This window comes from Palaemon carinicauda, unplaced genomic scaffold (genome assembly GCF_036898095.1).
Source record: "Palaemon carinicauda isolate YSFRI2023 unplaced genomic scaffold, ASM3689809v2 scaffold623, whole genome shotgun sequence".
Taxonomy (NCBI): Eukaryota; Metazoa; Arthropoda; class Malacostraca; order Decapoda; family Palaemonidae; genus Palaemon; species Palaemon carinicauda.
In genome coordinates this window covers 10,025-20,927 of record NW_027171898.1, presented here as the reverse complement: position 1 = coordinate 20,927, position 10,903 = coordinate 10,025, and the positions used below count along the sequence as shown (strand labels likewise).

At 32.9% G+C, this 10,903-nt stretch overlaps 1 protein-coding gene across 1 annotated transcript; it reads left to right on the top strand.

Annotated features, from left to right (window-relative positions):
- Positions 1–822: 822 nt before the first annotated feature.
- On the top strand, positions 823–8,127 carry LOC137637275 (uncharacterized). The gene is made up of 2 exons (XM_068369528.1): positions 823–1,215; positions 1,670–8,127. The coding sequence occupies exon 2, from the start codon at positions 2,639–2,641 to the stop codon at positions 7,511–7,513; it is 4,875 nt and encodes a 1,624-aa protein (XP_068225629.1). The 5' UTR covers positions 823–1,215; positions 1,670–2,638; the 3' UTR covers positions 7,514–8,127.
- Positions 8,128–10,903: the final 2,776 nt, after the last annotated feature.

The following is a 10,903-nucleotide window of genomic DNA, read 5'->3' as shown; positions in this document are numbered from 1 at the left end:
CAATCCCAGACGAACCACAGGGAAAATGAAAATACGGAATATACACTTAAGTCCTGACTAGTTTCGTGATACTTCCTCAGAGGACTGATTTATTGAGAGAGGTTTCTTACAATTTATAGGGAAAGCAAAAGTACGAACATACATATAGAGATTTAGAGAACAATGACACTCCCTTACCCGCTACCTGGGCTTGACTCGGGTGTTGAGTAGGAGGAGACCCCAAGCTCGTTAGACACCTGCTAAAAAGGGTCATTTCTAGTGGCGGGTATATTCATGTTTTCTTCTTTTTTTACTTTTAGTACAGTTTATTTATATGTCAATGCGATAGCCTTATCTATATAAATACATAAGCAAAACATACACAAACATACAAATATATATATACATATATATATATATATATATATATATATATATATATATATATATATATACATATACATACATATACACATATATATACATATATATATATATATATATATATATATATATATATATATATATATATATACACATATATACATATATACACACACATACAGATACAAATACATATACATATATACATAAATACATACACATACACATACATATACATACACATACATATATATACACATACATATATACATATATACATATATACACATACATACATATGCATATATACATTTATATGTATACAACATTAATATCATAAACATATAATCATGTATATATCAATACTTATATCTAGCATAACACTATATAGTGCCAATATACTTATGCATACTATATAAAATAATTGTTTCCTTTAATGAATGGTAGCTTATTGAAAAAACTTCAAATTATTAATTTGAATATTTAAGTATTGATACATTTGGCATACAGAAGTGTCGCTAATTGCCCCTTTGCTTTTAGATAGTAACTACTATACAGTAGTTATATCCAGTTATATCTGCCTGCCGTTAACGTCGTTGTGAAGTTTTTTCACACAGCACCAGTCTTCAGCAACCTTACACGGGAGTGAGGAGGAGCTCTCTTTCCCTCTCTTCCATTATTCAAGTGGATTTTAGGATGTATACACACGCTGGATTAACTATTATGGATTTTTCCTCTACCATGGAAATAATTGCACACTAATTCATCGAGGATGGGATCCGGACGCTGCTTAACGATGATCGTCTGTTAAATGATTTTTTCCACACTCGCCAGAACTGATATCGCAACAGGGTAAGCATAAGGGGCTTTAATGCTTGTTCTTGCGTTACATATTCTATATGCCAGTGTTTTTTAGAATAATTTAAAGTATTTTAATTAATTAAATTCTTACTAGATTGAACCTGTGATTTCTGTGCAGTCTATAAATTTATTTAAGTATTTGACAACTCGTTAAATTTGCTAGTTGTTTTACTGATAATTTGAGAGCTGTTGTGATTTAGTGGTGATTTGAGCAAATATTTACGTGAGTGATTTCGTGATTAGTTAATTGCTGTTTTCGGTGATTCGTTGATTTCAAGATTTTGATTTATATGAAAATTGTAGATTTTAGTCAGGCGATTACAGTAATTGATATTTTGATTAGTGTTGAAATTTTGTTGATTTATTTTAGTTACTTTTTGTTAGTGTTGTATTTATTGTTCTGATTTTTCCCGTGGTTGATTCTCCTTTACTTTGTATTTTTTAGCGGATGAGTGAAAGGAAGAAGGTTAAGCCCTCGCAGTTGTGAACCTTAAAATCTCTTATAATAGTGCATTTCGAAGACTCGTTTACGTCATTCCACCACCAGCTGCTACAGTGAAATTTATGTAATTTTAAATTATGTATTCGTAAATGTGTAACCATTTAAATTTAGATTTATTAAATATTTAAAATGCATTTTTTCCATCTCTACCTTTTCACTTAAAAATGCAAGGTTTAATGATATGATCGTGGTCATTACATGTTGATTTTATATTTACATAAGTAGACCACTCCCCATTTTTTCCGCTTGGTCCTTCGAACTTTTGGATTAATATTTTTAAGCACTGGTGTGGAATGTTGGTCGTTTCTAGTTGGGCGGTGTCCGGGTCCCCCTCCTCTCGCGTTGTACGTATTAGTTTTTCATTTGAAAGTTGATTTATTTGAGGTGTATTGTCTGTTAGTTAAAGATGACGGAATCGGAAAAGCGTGAACGTACTACTATACGCCGTAAGGTTAGTGTATTATATAATAAATTGTGTAATGCTGTTGATTCTTTAGATAAAGCGGAATTGCAAACAGAATTGAGTTTTCTGAGTGAGTACAGTCAAAGATTGCAGTCCTTGGATGATTTGATTTTGACTAATGTTAGACTGGACTCCTTAGTTCCGCAGGAGGATTTGGATAGGCAGGATTCTGAATGTGAGGAATATCATCGTAAAATTAAATTACTGTCAAACAAAATGCAATCTCGACTTGATAATCTCTCCGTACAGATTGATAATAAAACTTCTTGCAGAACTAAAATTGATTTGCCCAAGTTGAATTTGCCTCGGTATTATGCAGATTCTAAGGAAGATAAATTTACATGTAAGCGATTTTTTGAAGTTTTGAACACTTGACTGCTCCGTATAATTTAAATGAAGTCGAGAGGTATAATTTACTTGAGCAGCAATGTCATAGTAGAGCAAAGGCTATGATTAGTTCTATAAAGGTGTCCCAGCAAACTTTTGGTCAGGCTAAACAAACTTTGATCGCAGCATTTGCTGATGAAATGCCTCAGAAGTTTGTCCTCATTAAAGAGTTAACTGACTTGAGGTTTGTTTGGGGCAAGGATGATCCATATATTTTTTATGCTCATATTAAGAAGTTGATTGATGCAGTGAAAGATAATGCTATTGATTTGGACACTGTTATGCTTTATTTTGTCCGGTCTTCATTGCCTACTAAATTTCAAGATATCATAGTTGCGATCACAAATAAGTCTCATCCTACTTTAGTTGAGGTTACTGGTAAATTTTTGGAAGCTTGCAGCAGGTATAACGCTCAATTAAACATTAGTAAAGAAAGTCCATGTAAAACCGCAGTGTTGGCTACTAGTTTGAATACTAGTTTAACAAGGAGTTTATGTATGCTTTGTAATGCTAAAGATCACAAAATTGCCAGTTGTACAAAGTACTTGCAAGTATCTGATAAAATAAAGCGATTGAAAGAATTGCACAAGTGCTTTAAATGCTTAAAAGCAGCTCATAATAGTAATGAGTGCAGATTTCAGACGTCAGGTGTATGCTTCAAATGCAAAAAGGGTAAACACTGGAGTTTTTTGTGTAGTTCAAAGCCAACAGATTCTAGTAATAGTAAGCAAACTACCACAAAGGTGGTTAATGTTGTCGAGAGTGTTAATGAAATACCATCAACTGTTACAGCATCTAGTCATTTGGATATTGTTGATTCTTTATTACCATTACTAACAGTGACGACTGAATATGATCGTGTTAAAGTGGATACAGTTTTGGATTCGGGTAGCCAGAATTCCTTTATTGAGGAAAGTTTAGCAGATTTTTTGAACTTGAAGGTAGTAGATCCTAAGATACATTTGATTATCAAGGGCATTAATACTAATCAAAAGATTTGTACCAAGTCAGTGAGTTTTCCTTTTAAGATTGGTGATGTAAGTTATGAAATTACTTGTATTTGTATTCCTAAGATTAAAATTCAGATGAAAGCTCCTCATATGTATAAATTAATAGAACTGCTAAGGCAGAATGGTAAAGAGGTTGCTTATGATAAATTCAATGGTGTAAACAGAATTCATGACATTGATGATATAAAGCTACTGATAGGTGCAAAGGATTGGCATTGTGTGATGAGCATGGAGAGTGGAGTACTAGGTCAAAAAGACAGACTGACTTCTTTTTACAGAATTAATGATAAACTAATATTAATTGGTTCTATTTCTGACTGGATAAAGAATCTTTCCGATGCAGTAGATACATCTTTGATGTCTCATAGGAAGATTTCTGAAGAAACAAAATCTACTACTTCATACATTGGCACTATGGAGATTGATTCTGATGGATTTGACTATGAAGTGCCAACACTTGATGGAATATATAATTTTGAAAGCCTGCCAGATATAGCAGAGGTTGCGGATTATTCTCAGTTGGGTCATGATTGTAAGATATTCATAAATATGGAAGAGGAGGATTCTATTGAATGTGTTACTAATGAAACTGAGCAAGAAGTGACAGATTTTATTTTATGCAACATTTACAGAGATTCTGAAAAGTTTTATGTCGTACCAATTCCTTGGTTGACTAGATATAAAGATCTTCTTGGATCAAATGAGAGACTTGCTTTCAAGGTTATGTGCAGTCTGAAGAAGAAATACATGAACAGTAATGTTCTTAAGCGAATTGATGAAGTTTTCCAGTCACAAATTGATTTGGGAATCATTGAAAAAGTTGAAGATTTTGAAGAATATAAAAGGAAATTTCCAAAATATTTCTTCATTAGCCACAGTCCTGTAATTAAAGAAGAAAGAGATACTACGAAAGTAAGAGTTATTTACATGGCGAATCTTGCAGAAAAAAGACATGATGGCAGTAAAGGCATTAGTCTGAATCAATGTATTCACCCAGGTTATAACAAGAATTTTAAAATAAGTGATGCATTGACCATGATGAGGTTTGACAAGTTTATACTTGGATTTGATATTTCAAAAGCCTTTCATAGATTGGCCATTGATGATGAGAATTCCTCAAAATTTCTCTTTTATTGGTTTAAGGATGTTGAATCTAGAGATTTTACACCAGTTGTGTATCGCTCAAAGCGAGTAATATTTGGGATGTCTGTTTCTCCATATCTGTTGCAGTGCTGTCTTTATAAAATGCTAATATTGGAGACAGATGGTGATACTGAAGAAATTCAGGAATTGAAAAAAAGAATCTTCCAAGGCAGTTATGTTGATAATTTTCTAATTGGTTGTGCAGATGAAGATGAAGTTGAAATGGTTCACAGGGAAGCCAGTACAATATTTGAGCAGCATAAATTTCCATTGCAGCAGTATGTTACTAATTATTCTCAATTTCAGCGTGACATTGACTGTAAAGTTGGCACAGAGACTCCACAAGAGGTTAAAATTCTTGGCATGTGCTGGGACAGATATAATGATATACTAAAGGCCACATGTGTTAAATTAAATGTTGAAGCCAATACTCTTAGGCAGATTTTGAGTTCAGTAATGAGTATATTTGATTTGAATAATACTAACTTGCCTGTTTTAAACAGATGTAAGATCTTCCTCAGGCAATTACAGTCTGATTATGTAGATAAATGGGATACTTCTCTTCATGGTGCTCAGCTAAATGAATGGAGAAACATAGCTTCACAATTCAATAATGGTGAAAGGCTAGAGATACCAAAATATATGGGTAGCAGAAAGTCTAATTTTGATATAATTGTAATGAGTGATGCGAGTAAAAACTTTCTTGGATGTGTTATTTACTTGCAGGAGAGAAATTCAAAGTTGGTATCCTTCGTATCTGCCCATAATAAGATTCTGAATAAAAATCTGAAAGGGCGAACTATGCCTGTACTCGAACTCACTGCAGTAGAGTATGCATTGCAAAGGGCTTTTGATCTGTATAAAATGCTCACTTCTTGTATTGTGCCTATTGCAGTTAATGACATAATGTTGTTTTCAGATTCTACGATTGCCTTAAGTTGGCTAGCTGATTATGAGAACTTGAGAACAAAGCTTCAAAAGAGAAGTGTATATGTAAATAATAGAATCGCAAATATTGTCGACCTCTGTAAGTCTACACACTCGGTGAAGTTAGCTCACGTAGGATCAAATGAAAATGCTGCAGATTTCACGACTAGATTAGTATCCTTCTCAAAGTTAAGAAACTCTTGTTACTTGACCGGACCCAAGATGTTACGGGAAGATTTAAATTTACTAGAATGGCTTGTAATTCCTAATCCAGGCATGATTAATGATGTGGATATACCGAAGCTGGTTGTAAATAAGGCAAGTGTTGAAGATATGTCAGTTGGTACAGTTGTTGATTTAACTAAGTATTCTTCACTTGACAAAGCAATTAAAGTACTAATGAAAGTTAAGCTTTTCATAAACAAATTAAGATTAAGAATAAATTCTAAGAGCCAGCAGTCAATTGCCTTATTAGATGCAAGCTACAAAAAATGCAGTAATGATTTGCTAAAGCTTGATCAACAGAATTGCTTTCCAGATTTACAAGATTTTTTCACTTCAAAACGGAAAGCAAAAAAGTGTATTCCTGAGCTAGTTAGTAGAATGAATGTATTTTGTGACACTGATGGTATTCTTAGAGTAAAATGTAAAATGGGAAAGATGTCTAAAGGTATGATGTCGAGAACTCCAATACTCATTAGTAATAATAGCGATTTCGGTAGAATACTGATAATGGACACTCGCGTGAAGTTTAATCACTCGGGTACTTACTATGTGCTACATAAATTGAAACCGGCATTTTTTTTGCTCAAGGGATTTTCAACAGTTAAGAAGGTTGTGAATGAATGTTACCACTGTAAACGTTTTAATAGTAGACCAGTTAAAGTTAATGCTAATGACTATAGAGAGTGGAATGTGAATCCCATAAAGAGGTTTTTTTCTGTATGTTTCATTGATTACTTTGGACCATATTCCACAAGGTATGGAAGTGACAAAGTTAAAACCTATGGGGTAATTTTTAAATGTATTTGGTCTCACATGATTAATGTTGAAATAGTGACTTCAGGTGATTCTAAAGGATTTTTATTGGCTTTTCAAAATCATGTTTACAACTATGGTTTGCCTAACAAAGTATTTTCAGATTCTGGCTCAAATCTTGGTGGTGCATTCACATGGATTGAGGAATGTCTGAAAGCAAGTGAGGTGCAGGAATTCTTCAATCAGAGGGGTGTCGATGTCACTGAATTTTCACAGTATCCTCGTGGTTCTCTGAATCGTGGTATTGGAGGTATCATAGAGTCCGGAGTTGGTCTGGTAAGAAAGTTAATACAGGGAGCAATCCATAATAATATTCTAGATTTTCTGGAATTTTCTCATGTAATTAAACAATGCATATGTTACGCTAATAAGAAACCCATTTCTGAACTTGGCGCATTAAGGGAACAGAATGTGAATGATGATTTTCAGGTGCTATCACCAGAGTTTTTGAAATTTGGATATGATACACAGGTTATGGAATGTATATATCACAAAGGTCAACTTGATGATTATGACTCTTCTGACTTGGGTAAGGACTTTCGGCGTTTAATTCATATTAAAGAGAAATTGCGTAATAGTTATCACAATGAATTTTTATTTGGATTGCAAGATCAGGCAACTAAATACAGAGGTAAATATTACCCTAGGGAGCACGTTAAAATATCAAAAGGTGACATAGTCTTGATAAAAGATTCAATGGTTAAGGCTCCCAATTACCCTTTAGCTAGAGTTCTTGATGTTATTTATAATTCTCTTAGTGAGGCTGTTCAAGTACAATTGGTCAAGGGTAATAAAAGTGTTGTTTTTAGGGATATATAGTCTGTTATTCTTTTGGTTAAAGGTGATGGGTTAAGTGATTCTCATATTGATCAGTTAGATTTAAATGTTGTACCTCAGAGTGATTCTAATGTTTCTAATGACAATATTGCAAGAATTCAACGGGGGGCTGCTTTGGGTTGTTCTGAGAAGAATAAGCAGCTAGCTCAATCTGGTCTTGTATAGAAATTTAAATTTAAATCCGCGGGGGGCAGATTGAAAAAACTTCAAATTATTAATTTGAATATTTAAGTATTGATACATTTGGCATACAGAAGTGTCGCTAATTGCCCCTTTGCTTTTAGATAGTAACTACTATACAGTAGTTATATCCAGTTATATCTGCCTGCCGTTAACGTCGTTGTGAAGTTTTTTCACACAGCACCAGTCTTCAGCAACCTTACACGGGAGTGAGGAGGAGCTCTCTTTCCCTCTCTTCCATTATTCAAGTGGATTTTAGGATGTATACACACGCTGGATTAACTATTATGGATTTTTCCTCTACCATGGAAATAATTGCACACTAATTCATCGAGGATGGGATCCGGACGCTGCTTAACGATGATCGTCTGTTAAATGATTTTTTCCACACTCGCCAGAACTGATATCGCAACAGGGTAAGCATAAGGGGCTTTAATGATTGTTCTTGCGTTACATATTCTATATGCCAGTGTTTTTGAGAATAATTTAAAGTATTTTAATTAATTAAATTCTTACTAGATTGAACCTGTGATTTCTGTGCAGTCTATAAATTTATTTAAGTATTTGACAACTCGTTAAATTTGCTAGTTGTTTTACTGATAATTTGAGAGCTGTTGTGATTTAGTGGTGATTTGAGCAAATATTTACGTGAGTGATTTCGTGATTGGTTAATTGCTGTTTTCGGTGATTCGTTGATTTCAAGATTTTGATTTATATGAAAATTGTAGATTTTAGTCAGGCGATTACAGTAATTGATATTTTGATTAGTGTTGAAATTTTGTTGGTTTATTTTAGTTACTTTTTGTTAGTGTTGTATTTATTGTTCTGATTTTTCCCGTGGTTGATTCTCCTTTACTTTGTATTTTTTAGCGGATGAGTGAAAGGAAGAAGGTTAAGCCCTCGCAGTTGTGAACCTTAAAATCTCTTATAATAGTGCATTTCGAAGACTCGTTTACGTCATTCCACCACCAGCTGCTACAGTGAAATTTATGTAATTTTAAATTATGTATTCGTAAATGTGTAACCATTTAAATTTAGATTTATTAAATATTTAAAATGCATTTTTTCCATCTCTACCTTTTCACTTAAAAATGCAAGGTTTAATGATATGATCGTGGTCATTACATGTTGATTTTATATTTACATAAGTAGACCACTCCCCATTTTTTCCGCTAGCTTAGGTCTAAATATTAATTTCACACAGACGTTAATTATTCACAATACATTCAATTCTACATTAAGTGGTTAATGTTTTTTTATATAGCTTACAAAAAAGTGAAAGAGTTATTAAAAGGGAATGAAGATCTGATAAAAAAGGTTTGTACAATATCACCAACATTGCCATATATGTATGGAACTATTAAAACTCATAAGCCAAATTATCCAGCTAGGCCAATAATTAGCTCTGTAGGTTCAGCAGCATATAAATTATCTAAGTACCTTGTGAATATCCTCAATCCTTTAGTTGGCACCATCTCATATTCAAATATAAAAAATAATGTAGACTTGATTAACAAACTGAATGAAGTACAGATCAACAGTACCTGTAGGCTTGTCAGTTTTGATGTAGTCTCACTATTCACAAAAGTACCTATTGATGACATGTTGGAATTTTTATCTGAAACATTAGATAATAGACAATTGAATCTACCATTCTCCAAACACACTTTAATAGAATTAATTGAATTATGTATAAAAGATTGTAAATTTGAATTCAATGGGAGATTTTATGCACAAACTTTTGATATGGCTATGGGAAACCCTTTATCCCCAGTATTGAGCAATCTATATATGGAATTTTTTGAAAGCAGAATCGTAAATAACATCATACCTAATAATGTAAAATGGTTTCGATATATTGACGACATAATATGTGTGTGGCCAGGAAATGAAAATTTAGATAACTTTTTTCTTAGATGGAATAGTTTGGTACCATCAATAAATTTCACTATGGAGCTGGAGAATAATTGTACCCTACCTTTTTTGGACTGTCGCATACATAGATGTAATAATAGTCCCAAGTTCAGTGTATACAGAAAGCCAACGAATATCTCGGCATATGTCCATTATTACTCAAACCAAGGCAACAAAGTTAAAAAATCTGTATTTACTTCTATGTTTTTAAGAGAATTCCGAGTCTGCAGCCCTGAATATATTGATGACGAAATAAATGGTATTAGAGCAATAGGTAAAAAACTAAAGTATCCTGAAATTGTGTTAGATGATGCCCTAAGAACAGCAAAAAAGACTTTTTTCGGTAATGATAACAGAAAAAACTATAACACACAAAAAAGGCTACCGCATTGACATATAAATAAACTCTACTAAAAGTAAAAAAAGAAGAAAACAAGAATATACCCGCCACTAGAAATGACCCTTTTTAGCAGGTGTCTGACGAGCTTGGGGTCTCCTCCTACTCAACACCTGAGTCAAGCCCAGGAAGCTGGTAAGGGAGTGTCATTGTTCTCTAAATCTCTATATGTATGTTCGTACTTTTGCTTTCCCTATAAATTGTAAGAAACCTCTCTCAATAAATCAGTCCTCTGAGGAAGTATCACGAAACTAGTCAGGACTTAAGTGTATATTCCGTATTTTCATTTTCCCTGTGGTTCTTCTGCATCTGAGCATCACGTTTTCCTGTGATTTTTACGCATATATATATATATATATATATATATATATATATATATATATATATATATATATATATATATATATATATATATATATATATATATATACACACACAAGCACGCACATACCTGGTCAAGAGTAGAATAAGTCATCAATGATAAAACAGCCCAAACATTATCGATAGAACTGAAAAAACTAAGATTAAAAACGTCCATTATAGTTTGTTTTTGCCGAGGAAGGAAAGTAATTCGACAAATGCTATTTTTTTTTTTTTTTTTTTTTTTTTTTTTTTGCAAAGCCAATGCCATAAAGTCGGTCCAGTTTAATTTGGCAACGTAAGGAAGAAAGAGAAACTTTTTATGAAGATCTGGAGAGATCTTGAAATAAAACATGAGACTAATTTTCACTTGTTTTGGCTGATGTCTTTGCAAAGTAGGTCAAAAGAAGAGAGGAGAATCAGCCGTAGGAAAATTTGGAGTCGTCAGCAGAAATTTGCTGTAAAAAAAAGGAAAAAAAAAAAAAAAAAAAAAAAAAAAAAAAAAATGTAAAATTCATGAA

Bases quoted from the DNA above. Each gene is read 5' to 3' on its own strand.
- LOC137637275 (XM_068369528.1), top strand. From the start codon at position 2,639: ATGATTAGTTCTATAAAGGTGTCCCAGCAAACTTTTGGTCAGGCTAAA.